General features: G+C 40.3%; 1 protein-coding gene across 6 annotated transcripts in view; it reads left to right on the top strand.

Annotated features, from left to right (window-relative positions):
- LOC134365450 (myb/SANT-like DNA-binding domain-containing protein 3) overlaps positions 1-23,676 on the top strand; it is a 123,123-nt gene that overhangs the window by 5,712 nt on the left and 93,735 nt on the right. For 5 of the 6 annotated variants that reach the window (XR_010022102.1, XM_063081548.1, XM_063081551.1 and 2 more), the window contains exon 2: positions 5,808-6,258. Coding sequence is in view for 5 of the 6 variants with exons in the window: in XM_063081548.1 (XP_062937618.1) it covers positions 5,841-6,258 (418 nt within the window). In the remaining variant the exon portion in view is untranslated. Of the gene's footprint in view, positions 1-5,807; positions 6,259-13,690; positions 14,464-23,676 lie in introns of those variants that run through there. The other variant, XM_063081552.1, reaches the window with a different exon arrangement.

The following is a 23,676-nucleotide window of genomic DNA, read 5'->3' as shown; positions in this document are numbered from 1 at the left end:
TTCTAGAACAGCACTGAGCCTTTGGCAGGAGTTTATTACATATTTGTTGAGTTCTGTGTATATTAAATAAAAAGCCAGTAAGTATTTGAGTATATATATATATAGACTGCTGTTCTACGTTTGGAAGCAGTTTAATACGGGTGTAAAGGGTAGAAAGAACTAAAATTTACTGAAGATTTAGTTTATGCTTCTTTATTCACATTGCAGGGCTGTTGTACAAAGGGAATTAGGTGGGGGTGGGTGTTAACCCCACTTTATAGATGAAGCATTAGAGGTTAATTCACTGGCCCCAAATCATACACCCAGGCAAGTACTAAAGTCATGATTTGAGCCCAGGTTTTCTGCATCCAATGTCTTGGTTCGTTTCACTTCACTTCAAGAGTAGCAGGTCATTAATATCCAGACATCTGTCCGAGTTTTCAACACCACAGCTCTTCAGTCGTGGTTCCCATTCTGAGTATCAACTTCAGAGAATTCCCTTTTCCACAAGGGCAGTAGAAGTAAAATCTGGCCACGTTTCTCTAGTCTTTACTCAAATTTTATGACTTAGTTTCACCCCTGGTGGACTTAAAAATCATTAGATAGTATATTGGTTTTCTCAGGCTGCCATAACAAAATACCACAGATTGAGTGGCTTAACAGAAATTTATTTCTCATAGTTCTAGAGGCTGACAAGTCCAAAATCAAGGTGTAGGCAAGGTAGGTTTCATTCTGAAGCCTCTTTTCTTACCTTGGAATTAGCTGCCATCTTGCTGTGTACTCACATGACCTCTTGTGCTCCTGGGGAGGGGGACAGTTGGGGGAAAGCAGCCAGCTCTCTGGTGTTTCTTCTTATAAGGGCACTGTTGGGCTCTTTTACCTGCCTGTAATGTAATCCTGTTGGAATTGTGCTGTTTTATTTAGTCTTGCCTATGGGTCTTTTCCTAGCCCAAGGAGAACTTTTATTGAATTTGGATTTTGCTATTTGCTTGACCATTACTTAATGCAGCTTTTAGTGTACTGACTATTTTGTACAATATCTGTACATGGAGGCAGTTTTACATGTATCTCAAAATGTATGCATTCATTAAATGTTTACTGAGGGCTCACTATGTGAGAGGGTGACTGGACTGCTTGTTGGATTGCAAGCATGCATAAGATCAGTAGTGCATGGGTCTAGCAGAACAGCTCACACTGAAGGTGATCACTACTGAGCAGTTTGGGGCAGGGAAAGTCAGCCCATCCCTAATAAAAGCTGATGCAGCAGGGAAGGCCTGTTGTCATCTATAACCAATTATGACTTTGCTGTGTAGTTGTAAGCTAGAGAGAATGTACTTTCTAGCCTTGAAGTTTCTATTAATAAGCCTTGCTCGGAAAATCTCTTACTTTGGGAAGCTTTTGTTTACTTAGGACTGTCAGTCAGGTGTTCAAGCAGAATGTCAGGGTTCCCTGAGGCATGGACCATTTTAAAGCTTCATATGATCTCAACAGTTACTTTCCAAACATACATTCTTACCAGATATACAGGAGGAATTATTTCAGAGCTCTAGTTTGAGTAAGAGAGGTAGACATTGTTGGAGCGGGATTGGGGTCGGGGGAGCCTCTGGGCCCCAAGTTTGAGAGAAAGAGGGAAGGAGGGAGGAGGTGATGGATTCAGGGGAATGGGAGGGGCAGCCATCAGTTGGAGATGGACAAAGCAGGCCCGGCTCTACCTAAGTTCCCCTAACCTAGGACCTTTCCTTGGTGATAATTAGATTGCTAATTGATGTAATTAGAGCATCAGAGTAGAGCCTGTCACTAGGTCTAAGAGAAGGGAGCTGAGCAGACAAGAGCCAGATGTGTGTTTTAATGTTGGTTCTGTTACTATTTGTGTGACCATGGCAAGTTACAAGTTACTGAGCCTTAGTTTTCTTATTTGGGAAATAGGAATGATAATTGGTTAACAGAGATAAACAGCCTACTTCATAAAGCTGTTGCGAATCCATAGGGAACCTTTGGGGTATATTGACTTTTATCAGAAACCCTTTATATCTCTGAAGAATGCAACTACAAGGCCCAAGGAGGTCTGCTGTTCTACAAAATTAAGCAAAGGAAATTGGTAATTCTGGATTTACTTAGCTAGTGATTAAATAACAGTTTAGTTAATAGGCTATTAATAGTCCCCAGGTGTTAGTAATTCTGAGTATTTGCTTTTAAGAGCAGTTGTATCATTTCTCCCGATATTTTAGTACGTTTTGTTTTTTTAACAGAAAATATTGAAGTGTAACAGATGATGCTCTCGGGCTATTTTTTGAGAGGATTAAATGATATAGTACATATTAAGCATCTGGTATAGGGTCTAACCCACAGTAAGGACTCAATAAAAGTTACCTGCTGCTCTATTATTGCTATTATTACTTTGAGACTCAACTGGCCACGCTTAGGGCAAGGTCCTTTGTGAAATTTATACTCCCCATAAGTCCACCACCACCTGGTGGCAGCTAGAAGTACTGCACATTGTGAGGAAGAACTGTTAAATTGCTTGGAAGTAATTCTATGTAATTTCAGTCCCACTAAGTATCACAGGGACTTCGTTCAGTCAGAGTGTGGCTTATTTGCCTGAGAGCTGGAATTCATGTCATTAAACAATGAAGTTACATTTTTCATTTCCATGTTGGCATAGAATAAAAAATGCAAGAGTAAATGAATATGCTAATGTTCTATTAATAGAAATGTAAATTGGCACACTATTTTACAAGGACAAGTTAGTGATGTAACAGAAGTCTTAAGTGTTTTCATCTTTTGTGGCAACCATTTATTTTCTAGGAATTTCTCTTGAAGAAATAATCAAGATAGAAAAAAAGATTTATTTAGAAAGTATATGTTGTGTATATATGCACATATATACACACATAAAAATGTATATATAAAGTACCATTACATACAAAAGAACAGAATAGGGAGTAGTCTCCTTTTTCATTTGTGATTCTTAAAGAGTGGAGACATGGGGAAAGTAGGCATATTGACATCTCCTGGGGCAGAGGAGTTGGGGTGGGAGAATTGGATCAGAATATGCTCTTGGAGCTTTGTAGTTTAAGAACATTCAGTGTACATATTGATTTCTTAATGAAAACTACAGAAAGTAAAGTTGGACATCTTAGCAAATAGAGATAATGCAAATGAGATACATTGTACAGGGTGTGTGTTAATAAATTTTGCTTTGGGGAACATGGATTTATAGGGAATAGAAGTATTGATGAAAGTGAAAGATTAATTTTGGACCTGTAGGGAAGAAAGGGTCTGGATTGGGTATCATTTTAGAGATATTAGAGCTACATGATCAAAGCACAGGCCTGGGATTTAGGCATCCCCAAAGATAAATGTCCTCTTATCTAGCTTTGCTTATGATCTGAGGGCCAGACCACCTTTAGCATGTGTCTAAATCTCTCAATGTCTGATACCTGATGTGTCCAGTATGAATGTGAAGTAGGGTCCCTAGCATGTGGAGACACCATTCACACTAGTACTTCATTCTAACCTTAACTTTTGGGATGAAATAGTGGGAAACCCTGATCAGGTCTATGATGCTCATGTGAAGCCCACACTCCTTGACCTCAATTTCAAGGCTCTCTGATCTGGCCCAGTCCCTTCCAGCCTCAGTCTAACAGATTTCAGCCATTCACAGTACAGTAATCCTTCCCCAGACATAGTGTGTGAATAGCTGGTTTATAATAGTGTGATTTTAAGTTAATATGCCATTGGGGCTGGCCGGTTAGCTTAGTTCGTTAGAATGCAGACTTATAACACCAAGGTCACAGGTTCAGATCCCTGTACCAGCCAGCTGCAAAAAATAAATAAATAAAATAAAATAAATTAGTGTACCATAAATTTGAAAGCCACAGCCTTCCCCCCCCCCCAACTTTTTATTGTGGAAATTTGCAAACATACACAAAGGTAGAGAAAATAACTAAATGAATCTGTGTGTACCCATTGCCCTTGATATTCAAATGTCCCATTTTTGGCTGGTGGTCCCTAATTCTTTTGATAGGGGTTGGTCAGTTTTTTTTTTTTTTTGTCTTTTTCGTGACCGGTACTCAGCCAGTGAGTGCACTGGCACTTCCTATATAGGATCCGAACCCGCGGCGGGAGCGCTGCTCCGCTCCCAAGCGCTGCACTCTCCCGAGTGCACCACAGGCTCGGCCCAGGGGTTGGTCAGTTTTAAATGGAGTATGTCATCAGGATCGTGATGCTTGCCTGTTACTCTGAAAAATCAGAGGCTTGGAGAACATAAAGAACTGGGCATGTGCTGGCCCTTTTCAACAAGAGGATCCTGTAATTTATTGCTGCAGTCAGTGTTGCTTAGCTACATTTTTCCCATATATTTGAGAGATTAATTTTATAAGAAGCTTCCTGTGATTAAAATATGCGGGGTCCCAAAACACACATAGGTTTCATACAATTCAGTGGAACAGACATCTCCATTAAGCACCTGTTGTGTGAAAGATACTGACTGAGCACTGTGGAGGATGTCAAGGTGACTTAACGGAGTTGTGGTTGAATAATTTGGAGTCACCAATTACTGGATGAGAGCCCAAGAGATAGCTGTGGAATGATACTAAAAATACCACACTATGAGGGCATCCAGGTTGTGGATTTTCCAAGTTGCCATCTTTGTGATCTTGAGCATTCCATTTCATCTTTCTAGCCCTGTGTTAGTCAGTTTTTGTGTTGCTCTAAAAGAGTACCTGAAATTGGTAATTTATAAAGAGAAGAGGTTTATTTGGCTCGTGATTCTGGGACAGCTGCATCTGGCATGGGCCTCAGGCTGCTTCTAGTCATAGTGAAAAATGGCAGGCAGCTGGTGGGTACAATATCACATGGCAAGAGGAAGCAAGAGAGAGGGAGGGGAGGTGCCAGTCTCTTTTTAACCGCTAGCTGTTGTAGGAACCAATAGAGTGAGAACTCACTCACTACACCCCACCCCAAGGGAAGGCATTAATCTATTCATGAGGTATCTGCTCCTCCGTGACCCCAACAGCTCCCAACAGTGCCATAGTAGAGATCAGATTTTGATATGAGCTTTTGGGGGTCAACATATCCAAACTCTATCAAGCCCTTAGTTTCCTCAATTGTAATGAGGGGTATTGGACTCAATGTCTAAGCACCCAGGCCCTTTCACTTCTGAAATTATATACACAGGATTGTGTACTTTTAAAAGTGGCCCTCAGCCTTGAGGAATTACAAACTCCAATCCCTCATTTTAAAGATGAAGCAACTAACTAATGTTACTCCAGGAGCATAACCTATCCAAGGTCACAGACGGTGATGGAAATGTTGGATGTGGAGTAATTTCTTGATGATTCTGAGATCTTGATAACGTTTCCATCATCTGTTATATTTGATTTCAGTTCCAAAGCTGGCTAACATGATGATTTGGGGGAATAATCAGTTCTCTAATGTTAAAGCAGAAATAAATGAAGAAATTAGAGTTCCACATAGATGTTCAACTTTTCTTTTCTGGCTGTTGGATGAGAGTACTTCAGAAAGTTCATGGAAAGATTTGTATTATCTTTCATTTCTATTTTCCACAAACTTTGAAGTACTCTCGTATACCAGATATTGACAGTATGGCCAAGAAAAAGGACCTCCTGGGAAATATACTTTGAAGTAAAACTACATTCCTGGTAAATTTCTGAATATTTTCCTGAGACTATCATAATTCCTCACTAATGGAAAAGAACCATACTGTATTTCAGACAAGGGAGTCAAGTCAAGGATTAAGTTTAAGTGATTTGCCACCATTTGTATTGCTGGAGTGGGTAATTATTGTTTCAAACTTCCTTTTATAGGATAGCTAACGGCCAGGAGAAATATAGTGGAAAATGCAAAACAACGAAATTATAAAACCTGCCAAATACTTCTCAGAATTGGAAAAGAGCATCTTGCTTGCTTTAGTAGAAAAGTACAAATATGTGCTGGAATGTAAGAAAAGCGATGCGCGAACTATTGCCCTTAAGCAACGTACCTGGCAAGCACTCGCCCACGAATATAACTCTCAGCCCAGCGTATCACTGCGGGATTTCAAGCAGCTGAAGAAGTGCTGGGAGAACATCAAGGCTCGGACCAAAAAAATTATGGCCCATGAAAGGAGAGAGAAAGTGAAACGGAGTGTCAGCCCGCTTCTGAGTACCCACGTCTTAGGAAAGGAGAAGATTGCCAACGTGCTGCCCGACCAGCTCTACTTCCTGCAGAGTCCCCCGGAGGAAGAGCCTGAATACCACCCTGATGCTGCAGCCCAAGGTATTGTTCCTGATGCCAGTTTGCATGTTCTCATTTGGTACCTGCTTGACATTCTATTTTAAAATCCTTCATTTTGAGGGAATTTCTAAAAAATAAACTTTCACATCACACTTGATTTTTCGAATTCAAAATCTTGGGATTATATAGTACATTCGAGTCATGTAGCAGTACATAAAAACAAATACTTGTTTATTTTCTCATGCTATCTCCTCTTAGAGACTTTACTATTACTTAAGCATAAGAAAAAGAGGGGCTTCATTAGTCAAGTTGTTATTAATGAGGTGCTTCAGTTGCTTATCTCAACCTATCTCAAATATATTAAAGAGAATTTGATGAGGATTTATATCCATTCACTCAATCTTACTCCTTTCAAAAAATGGAGGCCTACTTTTGGGAAACCTACGAGGAGTCTTCAAAAAGTTCATGGAAGCATTTGCATTATATCTTTTAGTTCAATTTTTCACAAACTTTTTGAAGTACCCTCATATTACATGCAAAGTACTGTATTAAGTCAATTAAAAGGCCATATTAAAAGAGTGAACTATTTCAAACTAAGAAAAAGCACAGAGACTAATACAGCAAACACTCATTTTGCATTCACTCATAATTATGATATTATGATCCGAAGTTTTGGTTAGTGGCACTTTAGGCATCTTGAGAAATTCTGGAAAAAATTAATTTTAATTTTAATATACTTCTGTTGAAAAGAGAAAAATATGTCATATGTAATTCTTAGCAAAGGGATAGACTGTCATATAATCAAGGATGCAATGACAGCGTGTCATAGCTTGAAAAGGTTGGAATTAAAGGTCTATTGAAATATCTCCAGGCAAGGGGAGGGTGGAAATGCGTATAGATAAATTTTCAAAAATTCCTGTCTCTTTTAAGATGGGAAGTGACTGGTTTATGTAAAAGTTCATTGCAGTTTGCAGAAAACAGACCTTGAAGCAAAGGAAGATTCCTGTTGAGGGCAGAGGGTTGCTCATATACAGTGCTTCAAGGACCCAGCAAGCATTTGCTCAGGAGAATCTGGTTCTTGGCTTGCAGGATGATAAATTCCCTTGTCAGTGTCTGCAGAGTAGACTGAGCTCTGAGGGACTGGCTCCTGTTAATTAAAAGTCAAAAGAAACTGTCTAAAACCAAGAATGTTATCTGTGTAGGGTGCAAAAGTTAATTACCAAGTGAACCAAGTACATGTTTTTGATTAGTGCCTTTTTTCCCCCTGTAGGCAGATGATCCTGGGAAGCTAAATTATGATCAGAAGTTTGCTTGCTGATCGTTTGACTAAGGTTAAGTCCAGGGAGCCAGTTGGGTAACCATAGTGGTTAATGTTGTGAACCATATGCATCTCTTTCCACTGTAGGAGCTTTTCATCTGGGCTTTGATTCTTGAGTTCCCAAGCCAGGCTACCTCCTAGTAGACCGTGTTTATATGGGCACTACTAACTCTTTTACCCCTTCTCCTGCTGCTTCTGTTGTGCATGGACCCCACTGCTAATTTAGTGTCCTTGCTTTGGAGATGCTTATAGCTTCAGCCAATTACTCCCCATTTTGCTGGCCTCTGAGCCATTCAGTGTCTGTGAAGCAGCGAAAGGAGTGGTGCTGGGGGAGGGAGGGAGGTGCATCCGCAGGGCTACTCTTCACATTACTATGCTCCTGGGAGATGTTGCTGAGGAAGATGCTGCTGTGAACTGCTTTCAGTTCATTTTACAAATCTGTGATCTGGGTTATTGTGTATTGATTTCATAGGGTTTGTCTTAGGGGACATTCTTATTTCCCTATTTTCAAGTTCTGAGGTAGGATTTAGAAAGTTCATCCCACAAATTTTTTTCTCTTTCTTTTTGGAAGAAATGATATAATTCATTTACTCATAAGCACAATTTATAAATTTCCAGCAAGAAGGGAATGAGTATGGATTCTCAGTGTCTTTCTGTAGTTACATTTGGGTGAGACTCACTTGTAAAAGATTTATTTTAAATTAGATGTTTGTACATATATGACATGTGAGACTCCTCTTTTTGCTGGTGATTATTACAGTACAGCCAAATGCTGCCTGCTCCTCTTTGCGGGTCAAATTTAGAGGGCAGTGGAGAACCTTGGTGCTTCATCAGTTGGGAAGTGTGTCCAAAGTTAATGCTAGTAGTTAATACTACTAATACTAGTAGTTAAGGTACTGGAGCTGTTCTACACATAAAAACAGCTTTGAGGTTATCTCACTTGTTTTGTATCTCAATTTACTTTCAAGAAAGGAAAAAAAGACTGGATTGTCAATCATCCCTTCTGGGTCTTGGTGGGAAAAAGATAGAAATTCTCCTATAGGGTCCTGACCCTCATTACATCGTGTGAATTTTTACATATGGACTCTGTGTGTGTGTATGTGTATTTTACCTTTTATCTCTAATATTGCACTGTCCAATACAATAACCACAAGCCACATGAGGCTAATAAGCACTTGAAATGTAGATAGACCAAATTGAGATGTGGGGTAATTGTACACACCACATTTTGAAGACTTAGTACCAAAAAAATGTAAAATATCTCACTCATAATTTTTATATTGATTACATGTTTAAATGATAATATTTTAGATATATTGGATTAAAAATATTATTAAAATTAATTTTCCCTATTTTTAATGTAGCTATGAGAATATTTTAAATTACTTACGGAGCTTGTATTATATTTCTATCAGACAGCACTTTTCTAACATCTTACTGGGTGCCTTTTATAGAATTAGGTGCTCAGGGCTGGCTGGTTAGCTTGGTTGGTCAGAGTGTCGCCTTATAACACCAGGGTCCAGAGTTCAGATCCCTGTCCAGCCAGCACCTTCCCCCCCAAAAAAAGAATTAGGTGCTCAGAGATTTGTTGGAATTTATTATACGAATGTTAAACAGGATGGAGCTAGTAGTATTCCACTAGAGGCCTCCCTCCAGCTACTTTTTAGTGTGCTACGGTTTTGACTATGTCATCTTTTTTTTTTTTTTTGTCGTTTTTTCGTGACCGGCACTCAGCCAGTGAGTGCACGGGTCATTCCTATATAGGATCCGAACCCGCGGCGGGAGCGGTGCCGCGCTCCCAGCGCAGCACTCTACCGAGTGCGCCACGGGCTCGGCCCTTGACTATGTCATCTTGAACATTGTCCCCTGAATATTCTTAGCTTTGTCAATAACTTTCTTAAAATGTACATTTGTATTTGAACAAAATAGTCTTAAAATTTAAGTATAACACTTAGGAATATATTTGCAAAAAACAGCAGTATTGGGGCTGGCTGTTTAGCTCAGTTGGTTAGAGTGCGGTGTTGTAACACTAGGGTCAAGGGTTCAGATCCCCATACTGACCAGCCACCACACACACACACACAAAAGCCAAACAGCCAAACCAGTATTTCCCCCTTAAATATATTAAAACAATTTACACCTTGCAGATTTTATGATCTGTGATAATTTGGCTTTGGCATTTATCTTCCATTGTCTTTGGGGAACATGTCTGGAGAACAAGCTGTGGGAGCCAACACAATTTGCTAGGAAGGGTTGAATGACTGGAGGGCAAATACATTTAAGAAAACTGAGCTTTTGAGTAGCACTCAAATGAGAATTTATATTTAGTTTCATATGCTATTATTTCTATGCTATAAAACTATAATCGAATAATGAGAGCATTTCTTAATAAATGCCCTTATTATCACTATTTAATCCAATCCTATTCTTTTGGGGTGGAAGCTCAGGTAGAGAGGGCTGAGTTGTATTTCCAGATATGGCATACCAGCGTGTGAAAAGCCCCCTTTTGTGTTAGTGATGTGTTTGTTCCCTTTTTATCCCCATTTCCCACTCTCATTCTCTTTCCTGCACCTGAATCATTCTAAAATGCATGTGTATTCTCTCACGTGTGTTTTGTGTGCATATATTTTTAATTTACATAGATTAAAAAGTGTGCTGTAGATACCATTTATTTTTGTTTCTTTCTCTTAAAATAATCTTTTAAAGATCAATTCCCATTGCATTGGGTAAATCTAATTTGTTTCTTTTATTTAATGCATTGTATTCTGTAGTAAGCACCCACATATCATATTTATCCATTTTTCCAGGCAGTACTAAAATACTATGTTCTGTTGGAAGAGCTGGGGCTTGGTCTGCACACAATTTCCTTCCCATCCTTTTACTGCCATAGTAGGCTTTTCCCCCTGGTACTAAACTTACTCAAATTGCCCAAATGGAAGAATGCTCCCTTGGCTGTGTTCTCTTGTCCCTGGGAAACCATTAGGTATTCCTGCCCTTTTTGCACAAGATTGAGTTTTCTACTTGGGGTGGTTTTGTTTTACCTGGGAGAGAGATTACATGGTGTGTATTTGCAGCAGGTTGCCATTCCCAGGCTAGTCTTTTTCCAATTAAGAGAAGATTCTCCCCATTTGAACATTAGCTTCTATTCATTGGAGCTAATATTTGTGTGAAAGTTACTTAACTACTCCATCGGATTTCTCTAGTATAAGTCCCATCAGAGTCTTAGGAGGCCTGGCTTTTTGTTTTTAAGTTTGTATGTTAGCACACATTTAAACAGAAAAAAATAGTTTTAAAGCAGAATAATTTCTCTGCTCCCAGACATGAACATACTATACTGTCTTAATGTTCAAGCTCTAGAAATTTGAAGATCAAAGTACAGACTATGCACCCATATTATTATTTTTTTCATATTCTTAGTAATAGATGGTTTGTGGTGGATATAATTTAGAGGCTATGTTTTAAGATATATAAGTGATCAGCTAAGCAAGTGGAGTATTGGGAGGCTGGGTACTGAAGTGGTTGAGTTTGGATTAGAATTCTGGTTCTTTGAACTAGCCAAAGGTTGTATTTGGTTTTCTATAATAACATCTGCCTCAGAGGGTTGTTGTAAAGATTAGACAAAGCAGTGTTGTAAAGCACTAGTACCTGGTTAGCTACTCAAAAAATGGTAGCTGCTGTCATCATCATGCACCATCATCATCATCATCATCATCATCATCATCATCATCATCATCATCATCATCCAGTCTCTAAAGCCTAGACTTGTTAAGATATAAGTGAGTATTTAGAAATTGGGAGAACAGCAGCATTTTGAGGGGATGAATTTGAAGACTCTCAGAGGATTATCCAGAACTATGCCCGGAATGAAATCAAAGAGAAAAGAGACTAGAGGTACCAAAAAATGTCTGTGTGTCTCCAGTCTTCAAAGAAAATATTTTCAGATCCAAAACTAGAAAGGACATGGGTGAAGTAATGCTCTTTGCAGTTGAGGCTCACATCTGAGGGTCCCTATCCTCAGTGTTAACCCTTTCCCATTCCTTTGTCCTGTGCCTCGGTTACCCACTCAGAACAGTGTTCCTTCTCCAAGGGTGGGCTGTGTTAGGAGGGGTGTGACCCATTGCAGTCAGTTCATCTGACACACACTCCCGGAACTGGACCATTCTCTGTGCTGGAATCTACATAAGGATGAAGGACAGGCCATCTCTGTCTTCAGAGTACTCAGAGATTTGAAGGGGAGGTAGTGAAACTGCCAGTTCTAACAAGTTCTCAGCCAGAGGTGGGCCCAGGAGGCAGTGGGGGAATGAAGGAAGGACATCAATTGAGGCCAGAGCTGTCAGAGTTGGGAAGGATTCCTAGAGAGACATTCTCTTTATTGTTGATGGCACAGAAGTACTCTTTTTTTAACTTTCTCTTCTAAAAGTAAGAAAAAATTTTTTACCTTCTCTTTAATCTTAATCAGGGACTAGTTATGGTTGTTACCTTACCCTTTAGAGTGAAATAATCTAAACAGTTGCCATTTTCCTTTTATTAACACAGTATTAGGAATTAGGTTTCCCCCAGTAGCCATTAACATTCCCAGTATCCCATCTTCCCGAATAATGGAGTGGATGTAATAGTGCAATCAACTCTGTTAATAAATTGATATTTTTCTCCAAGGAAAAGGTTCTCATCATTGGAAATGTAAAGCTCCTCAAGAAAGCCTTAGAGTCACAGCAAGAAGACCCATGGGTTAGTGAAGTTCATGGTTTCCTTATTGAAACTCCCCAATTATCCCAATGTTATTACCCTATAAAAATATCAGTGCAAACGTGGCACCTACCAAAGGTGGCATCCTTTTGCATTCATATGCTCTTTTCCTTTTGTATTCAAGCGTTCAGCCAATAAATATTTACTAGGGATCCACTGTGTACCGAGCAAAGTAACTAGTACCCAAAGATAAAAGAAATAAGGTACAGTGCCAAAGTAATACTAGTGAGTGTTATAACAGAAGAGTCCATTTAGGAAAAGGAGAGGGCTGAGGTTTCACAGAGCAAGTGGCATTGGTCCTGAACAAGTAGGAGTTAGGGGAGAGGTTGAAAAAGGGAGCCTGGAGTGAGTGGGAGGACAAATAGTGAGCCCAACTTCACACTGAGGGAACAGGGAGACACAGAATTATGAAGAAAAGCATGACCTTTTAAAGAATGTGAGTAGTTTATGGGAGGATTGAAAGGTGTACAGGGTATTTTGAAGAGTAAGTCAAGAAAGATAAAGGAAGGCTGGAACCAGGTTTGAGGTTACTTAGGGTGGATTGAGAACAGAGCCAAAGATGGGAACCCCGGGGGCCTATGACAGGGTAACTAACGGGTGGGTGGGGCAGGAGCCTCACTATTTCAAGGAGACCTGAGAAGCTGCACCCAGAAAGGAAGGAGGCTATGGAAAAACTTAGGAAAGCGACGGTTCAGAAGCTAATGGAGGAAAGAAATTTAAAGGATTGTGAAGTGCCAGGGAGAGGTTAAATAAGGGGGACATTGAAAATTGTCTTTGGGATCTGAATATTGCCCCCAAATGACAATGCTGGAGGAAACAGCCAGATGCAAGAGATTGAGGAGACATGCCTGTGAGGACTTCAAGCCAGAGAGTGTGGACTCATCTATCAAGGAAGAAAATTTATAAGTGGCCATCCAGGGTAAGGGCTAACACCTGTGACCAGGAAATAGCAAGGGTGCTCTTGGGGAGATTGAACAAGTGTTTGTGGCTGAGTGAGGAAGAGGCAAAGGTGATCAGACTGATAGAGAACTTAATCTGAAGACCCCGACTGTTGGCCTCGTACTGTATTCTTATGCTCATGAGCTTTGTGCACATTTCAGTTTAGAATTTATATCAACATACTGAGGTCTCCGATTCTTGTCAAGAGTGGTCTCTGACTGTTCCCATAGCTTACAGTTCTAGAAATGACATAATGAAACCCTTTATCATTATTGCTTAAGGGAAAATTGCATTTGATTTATGGGTTTTTAAAAAGTCGGGTGAGGCAAGAGTACCTGTAGACATGAAGGCCAAAGCAGATACTATTTTAGATACATCCTGTAATGAGGGACCCTGTCATTTGAAGTAGGATTGAATTTTTTCTCTGCCTGTAAAGTCTTTGAACATATGTTTTCTGCTACTGTTTTTCAGAATCATTTGCTGTTTCAAATAGAGAACTGTGCGATGATGAGAAAGAGTTCATACATTTTCCAGTATGTGAGGGGACCTCTCAACCTGAACCCTCGTGTTCAGCTGTCAGAATAACAGCCAGTAAAAACTACAGGAGCAAAACCTCTCAGGAAGGTGCTTTAAAAAAGATGCATGAGGAAGAACACCATCAACAAATGTCCATCTTACAACTGCAACTGATACAAATGAATGAGGTGCATGTGGCCAAAATCCAGCAGATAGAGCGAGAGTGTGAGATGGCAGAGGAGGAACACAGGATAAAAATGGAAGTTCTCAATAAAAAGAAGATGTATTGGGAAAGAAAGCTACAAACTTTTACCAAGGAATGGCCTGTTTCCTCATTTAACCGGCCCTTTCCCAATTCACCCTAAGACTTTGGGGGTGGCTCCCTTGTAATTAATCTGTGTTGGCAAAGGAAGTGTGGAACATGAACTTGTGGTCAGTAACCTGTAACAGAGCTACAATTAGGAAAATTAGAGTGATAGTAGTCACTTATTTAAGAATACATTCAGGTAAACAGCTGCATCCTATGTACTCCTTAAGTGGCAAAAAAGCTGTTATAGTCTTCTGAAAATTATCACGAGTGCTATAATTCTGAATGTAATGTCTGTTAATTAGAATTCATACAAGAACCATGTGTGAGTGTGTTTTTTTTTTTTAAAACAAATGCAAGTGTGACTATAAAGGAGTGTGGCTGATTAAAAAAAAAACAAAAACAAAAACAAAAACAAAAACCAGTCGACAGAACTTTTCTATCTAGTTGAATGCCCTCCCATTGAAAGTGGCTGTTCTGGGAGGCCCCACATTTCTTCAGTGGTGATGCGTTTGCTCAGAACTTGTTAGAGGTCTTTAGGGAACCTCCAGGAGAGCTGCAGCACCTTTTTCATTTTTTCATTGTCATCCTGAGTGTGGATTTTCTGTTTTTAAACCTCTCAACATTTGGAAGGATATTTACTAATGTGGCTCTTAAACTGCCTTTTAAGGCCTTTTCCCTTAAGAGGAATTCCAAATGTCTCCAACATTGGTAGCTTTGTTGGAACTAAGGATGTAACTACTTTGAGGGAGAAATGTTCATTTAGATTTCTACAGTCTGTTATGTTTGTTTTATTAAAAAAAAGACGTGTGAGTTTATAGTCACACTGTGTATGTTTTTTTAAAGGTGCTGCCTTCCCAACTGTGATCTAGTTTTGCCTTCTCTCTGTAGTTTCCTCCAACGTTGTGCTAATGAGTTAATGGTTGCTCTTGATTTTATTCTTTATCCATCTAAGGAAAGGTACTTCCCTCACCATGCTCATGGTGCCCCCTTATAGTAATTCTATGTAGTTGGCATTACACAGCATGTGGCTTTTTAAAAATCCATTACCAACATATTTGGAAATATGGATAGGTAAATGGATATTTTGATTGAGCTGTGATACAGCTTCTCCTGCAGCCCAGTGTTTAAAACAGCCCTGGGAGTTGGGGACAGCAGTAGCTGGAAGTAGCAAAGTGACACTAAGTGCCAAGGCAGGTCAGCAATTTCTGAGATTGAGATTCCAAGGCCAAGGTGTGGGAAAGGAGGAGGAGTATATGTGGCAGAGGATACATAAGGGCGCGTAGGACAAGGAGACAAGTGAGGTCTATGCTTGGCTCTGCCTTAAGTTGCTATGTGACCTTGCGTAACTCCTTTTACTTCTTTGCATGGTATTTCCTGTCCATAAAACAAGGGAGTTAGGCTAGATAATGTTCAGAGTCTACTACAACTCCTTGGCTATGGTGTAGTCTGTATAGTCTTGGATGGGTACTGCCAATATAATTGTCTGGAGGGCCCGGGTCAATAGAGAGCAATTGTTTACTGCAACATCTAAGCTTCCCTCCTTCATAATTTTGGAATTTGGGTCCTGGGGACTGTAAGTTCAGTAAGGTACACATATACTTGTTTATGTACTGCATGAAACTTAAATGGATACCAATTTATTTTATGCACTGAATCATATTTTAAATGTCTTAGAAGAATGGTTTATTTGGAGGAAACCTATGAAGAATTTCTTTGAAAGGAAGGATACTTTTGTAAGGATTTGTGTTCTTAATTTAGATTTTACCAAATGGACCCTTCAGACCATGAAGCATCTGGATAAAGTCCCAAGCTTAAATGGTTTATGGAAGACAGAAATGACTTCTCTATGCCCTCCCACCCCCTTTAGGATTAGGACAGGGGAACAGCAGGCCCTAAATACAGATGTGAACTGAGAAAGGGTTGCCTTTGCTTCACATATTGTATCCATCTAAAAATCTCATTAATATGTGGATTCTGGAGTGGGGCCTGAGATTTGGCATTTCTTCTAAGCTCCCAGGTTATGCCAGTTCTGCTTGTCTGATCACCACACTTCTGAGTAGCAGGGTTTTAGAGGACCCTATGAAGTTTTTATTTATTGTTCTCAATAAAAAGAAAAAAGAATTGTGTTAGGGACATCTTTTTGTATAGCAGTGCTGGATATTTCTCTCTCTCTCTCTGTTAGAACTTATGACTTAAGTGCACAAACAACAATGTAGGACACCACAAAAAATGCTCACACACACTAGTGTATTTTAATAGAACTATAAAAGCATTGAACTAATTCCTAACTGAACAAATGAAGGATAATTAAACCAGCAGCCTAAAGCACCTTGCTCTACTGTTAATGGTATTTATGAGTTTGTAACAGTAGTTTCCAACCTTGGCTATGCATTAGAGTCAGTGTTTTATAAATAGTTAGTTCCACTGGGTCCTGCTTCCAGAGGATTCTGATTTAGTTGACCTGGGTCAGGGCCTTGTCTTCTGCATTTTTCAGCTTTATAGGGGATTATGATGTATAATTAGGATTGAGAACCACTGATGTTGAGTTCACAAATGTGTCTCATTTGATTCTTACTCCCATGAGGCCACACAGAAGTAAGGAAATCATGCTCAGAGAAGAAGCACCTGCTGCCGGGCCCATAACTAGGGAATGGCAAAGCAGAACCTCAATCTCAGGTGTCTTGACTCCAAATTATATAGCCCCTCCTGCCTGCTCTCGCCCCATCCCTTGGAGCTCTATAATGGATTTGTTTTATTCTGAGAGCCAGATCACATTACGGGGTACTTATTGTAGTGTCTCCATTCATGAACAAGTACATCCCAATTCATCTCACTTTCGAGCAGTTCCTTACCTGAGCTGGAAATGCAATATCCATTTCTTGGTAGGTGCTGTACAGAACAGACAGGATGCAGTAAATATTAAGATGCACTTTACCATCCCCACCCTGCCAAGTTATGGACACAGCCCAGTAGGGGAGATAAGGCTTGAACACAGCTGTCGTGCTTAATCAGCACAGGTCTTCAAGTGCACTTGTAGCTCAGAGCAGAGAGCTAAGAAGCTTTAAGGGAGGCCTCGTGGAGGTGGCATTTGAGCTAAGTCTTTAGAGTTGGCATCTTTAGCAGGTGGAGATTCGGAAAGCAGAGGAACTTCACTGGGTGCAAGGTCCTGTTGATTCAAGATGATGAGACACATCGTTGGGAGGCAGTGAGAATGTGGGGAATTTCCAAATTGGATAGTTACATGATCCGAACTGTGACCTAGGAGGAAGATTAGAAGATGGGATTGAGTGAAGAGAAGACTGGTTGGGGATATCAGATAGGAGGGTTTGGCCCTGGTTAGGATGAGATGATAGGAGGACCCAGAGGAGGTTGTAGTAAAAATGAGAGAGAGACTAATGTTACGGGTATTGCCGAAGTGGAATCAGTAAGGCTTGGCAGTTGACTGCTTTTGTTGCAGAGGTGTAAGGTCTTAAAGCTAGATGCCTGAAAGAGTGATGCTACTTATTGAAATAAGGAAGAAAGGATGTATTTGTGACTCCGATTTGCCCTTGGAGAAGCCTAGACACAAACCAGTGCTACTGCTGTCTCCCCTTAGCCACAAACACCAGCACCTCCACTCATCTTCTCTTTGGCTATCACGTCTTTGTCTTGACTTCTGCCTCTTCAGCTGCCAGTGCTCCCACCTCTACCTGTTCATCTGACACCTTAGTCCCTCCCTGCAGGCTCCTTGGTCACCCCACTCATTTGGTGCTGCCTCTGCCATCAGTACCTCCATTGCAGCTGTTGGCATGTCACTTGCCATTGTTCATATTGGCTTCACACTAGAAAGATCAGAAAAGGTTCTTCCTTATCATTAAGCTCCTATTTTTCTCTAGACACTTGGCATTCACAACTTTCAGAAGTTTTTTTTGTTCTTTTTGTTTTAAATGTCCCATGTCGTATAAAGTAGCATTGGCTGACAGGAGCTGTTGATCCACATATATACCTATCACAACCCTTTTACAAAAACAAAACCTTATTATGCATCACAAATTTAGAAAATGTTTTAGGATTTTTTTTTTTTTTTTTTTTTTTTTTGTCGTTTTTTCGTGACCGGCACTCAGCCAGTGAGTACACCGGTCAGTCCTATATAGGATCCGAACCGGCGGCGGGAGCGTCGCCGCGCTGCCAGCGCAGCACTCTACCAAGTGCGCCACGGGCTCGGCCCTGTTTTAGGATTTTTGCAAGGAGAATCTTCAAATGCATTGTTTTTTTTGTTTTGTTGTGAAGAGTCTAATAAAGGCAGGGGAAGGGGAGGAGGTATTGTGGGAGTGTGCATTTGAGTTGTCAACAGCCTTTGCAATGCCAGGTCAATTAATTATATCAGCATTTGATCTGAACCAGGGGACAGGGATAATTTTGGCCTCCTGGGAAAGTCAGAGGGACCTGATAATTATATTTGGCAAAGCCATGAGGAATGGCTCTGTAATGTCATTGCTTAGAATTACCCTTTTAATAGCAATTCTGGATGTCCGAGCTTTTCAAATGAATGACACTTCTTTTTTTTTTTTGTCGTTTTTTCGTGACCGGCACTCAGCCAGTGAGTGCACTGGTCAGTCCTATATAGGATCCGAACCCGCGGCGGGAGCGTTGCCGCGCTGCCAGCGCAGCACTCTACCAAGTGCGCCACGGGCTGGGCCCCAAATGAATGACACTTCTTTTCTGCTATGGCTTTCCTTTCTGTTGGGCTCATTCCTAGTTGGTCCTCTTGTTCTTCCTCAGCCTTGCTTTGCTATCAATTTGTGTTTTCTCTTCTGTCTTCCTCCTTCCCAGCCCTGTCCTCCATCCCCTCCTTCTGCACTTTCAAGAGCTTCCACTCTCCCCTGTTTAGAGGTGGGAGCTCGTGAGAATGTGTGTGAGAGGAATGCTTGTCAAAGGACAGCATATTCAACAACTGGGATCAACAAGGTAAAGCTTAGCTTTAGACTAGCCAAACTACTGATGACTTTCTTCCACGCTGCATCTGCTACTTTCGTGTGGTGGGACTCAGAAGTCACGGGAAGGTTTGTCAGTGATCCTTGACCAACACATTTTTTTCCTAATTGTGCCATATATTATGCCCTTCAACACAATTTACTAATCTCTGCCTCAGTTTTTCCATCTGTGAAAGTGGTGTAATACTTATCTACCTCCCTTGAATGTTGTGAAGATTAGTATATGTTGGTAAAGCACTTTTAAAATAAAGGATGATGTGAAGCATTTTAACATTATCGTTGTCATTGTGGTATGGAAGCTCTACCGTAGAGACGCTGCTCTGCAGGAGGAGTCTCCCAGGTGTACCATGGTTTAGGAACACCCAGTATATAAACAATTCAAGACTGTGATGATCTTATGAAAAATTTCAATATGGCATTTCTTTAAATAGCCCTTTGGTGCATTTCGAATGAGATTCAATTTATAGAAGTGTGATTTACATAAGATTTTAAAAACACATTTATTGAACCTCTATAAACCAATATAATTGTTGGGTGTGCAAGCTAATTATTAACCTCACAGCGCAGTTTATTAGTATTAGGTGGAAAACTTCTTTCTATATTATCCAGATGCCCAGATTGTGTGTGAATGTTCTGTCATTGTTGGCAGTGATTGGAATGGACACAATGGGGATCCCACTACTTCTGAATAAGAGGATCTGAAGCTCTAGTTCTATTTGCAAAATGTCCTCAGAGCACTGCTAGTTCTGGGAGAACAACCGTATATGTTCACTAAAGGGCTAAGAGTAGCTGGGGGTAGGGGGTGGCGGTGTGGGTGTGTGTGTCTCTGTCCGTAAACATGGGCTTCCTTTCTTACCTCCTGGTGACTGCTAAGAGATTTAGTTAGGTTCTGGTGTGAGTTTTCTATGAGTTTGTTGGAAAAATTTCAAGTCCTGTAATTTAAGAGACTGGTTCTTTTTAATAAAAAGGATACTTGTTATAGTGGAAAAATACTGTATAAGTAGCAGTAGAAAGTAAGGTCCCATTTCTTTTTCTGTCCCATCATCTGGTTCAGCTTCCAGCATAACCAAGAAGGAAATTCAGAGGCTAGTGCTCTGCTGGTAAAGTGTATATGGATCTAGATTCTTATCTATGAATCTTCAAAGAGTGTCTTGGAATAGACTGGTATTAGACTTCCTACAGGACTGGAGGACAGTCACTCCAGTGACTCAGCCATTGAGAAATCTGAGGGGCAGCTGGGGCAGATCTGCTTTCCTGTGGTCACTCTGAGTCCCAGGCTGAAGGGACAGGAGCTACCCAAGTCCAAGAGGGCAAGCCCAATTGTAGAAGAATATTTCAAATTTCAGTGTTACATCTGCTAATATCTCCATGGCCAAAGCAAGTCATGTGGCTGGGCCTAAAGTCAAGTGAAGTGAAGTAGACTCCTTCTAAGGCAGTGAGGGGAGGAGATAAATATTTTTGAACAATAATCTATCACGGTATCACAAGTGGGAAGGGAACTAATGCGATACCAAGAAGTTGAGATTATAGTATAAATCAAGGAACAGGGAACCTAGGGGAGAAATGCATCCCCATTCCTCATTTTCTACTGAGAAAACTCTTCCTTCCTTTAAATTATTTTTTGTGGGGAAGGGTTTAAAATGGTGGTAATAATAGAATATACTTCATAGGGTTGTTGGATTAAATGAATAATATAGGTATTTAGAATAGTGCTTGGCACATAATAAACACTATAAACTTTAGCCATTATTTTTGTTGTATTGTTTTGGTGGCTGGCTGGTATGGGGATCTGAACCTGTGACCTTGGTGTCATGTAAAGCTGTGCTCTAACCAATTGAGCTATTTTTGTTTCTTAAGGTCATATGGCTTTTACACAGGGATGGAGAGATTTGAACTCAAGTGGTCTGGCTCCAGAGCTTGCACTTTTAAGAATCATAATATGCACCCTTTCTATTCAGGGTCTGAATTCAAATTTTAGCTTTGCAAAGAATGTGACCTGAATATTAGATCCTCATCTGCAAAATTCCTACCTTCCCATGATTGTTATGATTACATAAGAAATATGAAAGAGCCTCATAAATGGTAAAATGAAAAATGAAAACAAAATCCCTAACCCTCCCTCTCCCTTCTGATCTTTTGTGTTACTAAAGAGTCCAAGAATCTCTCTTCTCCCTTCACAAAACCCAATCGTAATTTTTCCTTCCAGCTCCCCACTCTGTGGCACTCTCTGAACACAATCATCAGTCTCTCAGTTTCAGAGGCAGGCTCTGTGAAATTACTTCTGTTGATCCCTCTACCTGGGGCACTCTCAGCCTCTCTACAGTTCCTACCCATCACCTGTGCTGCTGAAGTGTTGCCCATTCTTCAAGGTCAGGTGAACACCAGGATGCACTCCTGGAATCTGGGCTCCAGTCCCAGCTTTGCTGATAACTTATCATGTGATTGTGGCCAAGTTACTAGTCTTTCTGAATATTAGTTTCCTTGTTTGTAAATAAGGATGTTGGAGAAGAGAGTCTCTAAATTCCCTTCCTGTGTTCTAATTAGTCTAAATGCTGAAGTTAGACCAATCTTTTCAATATACTGCATGTAACCAAGTTTTCAATTTAGCATTTTCCCTAAGAGATAATGTGTGCATAAATGGAATTCAAATACTGCATCCAAGTGGATCAGCCCCAAGGTTGGAATCACCATTTGTGAATATTATTGATATTAAGATAATGATTGTACTTAAACTGTTTATAACACAATCTTTTTTTTTTTTCTCGTTTTTTTTTTTTTTTTTTTCCGTGACCGGCACTCAGCCAGTGAGTGCACCGGCCAGTCCCATATAGGATCCGAACCCGCGGCGGGAGCGTCGCCGCGCTCCCAGCGCAGCACTCTACCAAGTGCGCCACGGGCTCGGCCCTATAACACAATCTTAATACAGGCAATACAAGAATCTCTATGTAATGGGAACAAAAGGTTTGTTGCTTCCCCATATGTAATTTTCCCAACAAAATGTAATTGGCTGCTGTGTATTTTAATTGTTTCAAATTGCTCAGTTCTGTAGATTATAGGATACTTCTGTTTTTCAAATTTCCCTGTTCTAAGGCAATAATATGCCCCGAATATGTAGATCTTTGTATATACTTTAATAATTCTTGTCAGTTGATGTTAGTAGATGATATCTATTGTAAAATGAGGGCTGTCTGGAAACCTACTTCAAAGGGAAGTCAACATTTATTGAGCATCTTCTATGGGCCCTAGGCATGTTCATATATTATTTCGGTTAATTCTTAAAATATTCTGTGGATGGTATAGGTATATATACATATACCTATAAATATATAGGTATATGTATATATATAAGATATAGGTGTATATATATTATATATATATATATTTGGGCTGCTGGCCTGTATGGGGATCCAAACCGTTGATCTTGGTGTTATAACACCATGCTCTAACCAACTGAGCTAAGCAGCCAGCCCCTCTTTCCATATTTTATAGATAAGTAAATGAAGCTTGGAGAGGTTAAATGACTTATTCAAAGTCATATACCAAAAGTTCTGGAAGTGGATAGTGGTGATGGTTGCACAACAATGTGAAAGTACTTAATGTCACTGAACTGTATACTTAAAAAAGGTTAAAATGGGGCCGACCCCGTGGCTCACTACGGAGAGTGTGGCGCTGGGAGTGCAGCAGCGCTCCCGCCGCAGGTTCGGATCCTATACAGGGATGGCTGGTTGGCTCACTGGCTGAGCACGGTCACAGAAAAAAAAAAAAAAAAGGTTAAAATGGTCAATTTTATGTTTCACCAAAATAAAAAAGACAAAGAAAATTACGTATCTAGTAAAAAGCTTAACTAGATTTAGATCCCAAGTCAGTAAGCTGTGATTGGCCTGCTAATGGCATAGGAGAAAATAAGCACTTTGATTGGCTGGTTATGTTCATCAAAGATCTTCCAGGAAACTGAGGAGCCAGAAACAAAGAGAAGCAGAGAGAAGAGCTAAGTGAAGTAACAGGTGTCAGCAAGAGCAAAGTAGACACCTGGTTCTGTCTGACAGCAAGCTGAGAACCAGTGACCAAGGTGAAAAAGAGAGGTCACCAATCAGTCTTGCCATTTAGGTTAGTGCTTTTCAAACATTTAATATGCATAGGAATTGCATGGGCATCTTATTAGAATTGCAGATTTTGATTCAGTAAATCTGGGATGGGGCCAGATTGTGCAGCCCTAACAAGCTCAGGTGATGGTGATGTTGCTGGTCCACTGACCAAACGTTGAGTAGCAAGGATTTAGATTACATTAACCTCCTCCAAAGCGGCTAAGTGTGGTTTCAGATCACTTACACCAAAGTATGTGAGGTGCTTTCACAGAACAAATTCTGGGCCCCATCCCATACCTGGTGAGTCAAGATCTCTGAGGGCAGGATTTGAATGCACACCTATAACAAGCTTCCCAGTTGTTATGTATAATATTTGAAAACCCCTGCTAATAGGACATCATCATGCATGATTACTAAAATCATCTCACTTGCATACCAATTTCCAATTTATAAAGCCTTCACATCCTTCTTCTCCTGTATCTGTACAGAAGGCTAATGAAGTCTATACCATGAGCCCCACTTTGCAAATAAGGAGACTGACCTCTCCAAGTCATTAAGTGCTGGACTCAAAGG

Source organism: Cynocephalus volans, chromosome 17 (genome assembly GCF_027409185.1).
Source record: "Cynocephalus volans isolate mCynVol1 chromosome 17, mCynVol1.pri, whole genome shotgun sequence".
NCBI lineage: Eukaryota > Metazoa > Chordata > Mammalia > Dermoptera > Cynocephalidae > Cynocephalus > Cynocephalus volans.
This window is presented reverse-complemented; position numbering and strand designations above follow the sequence as displayed.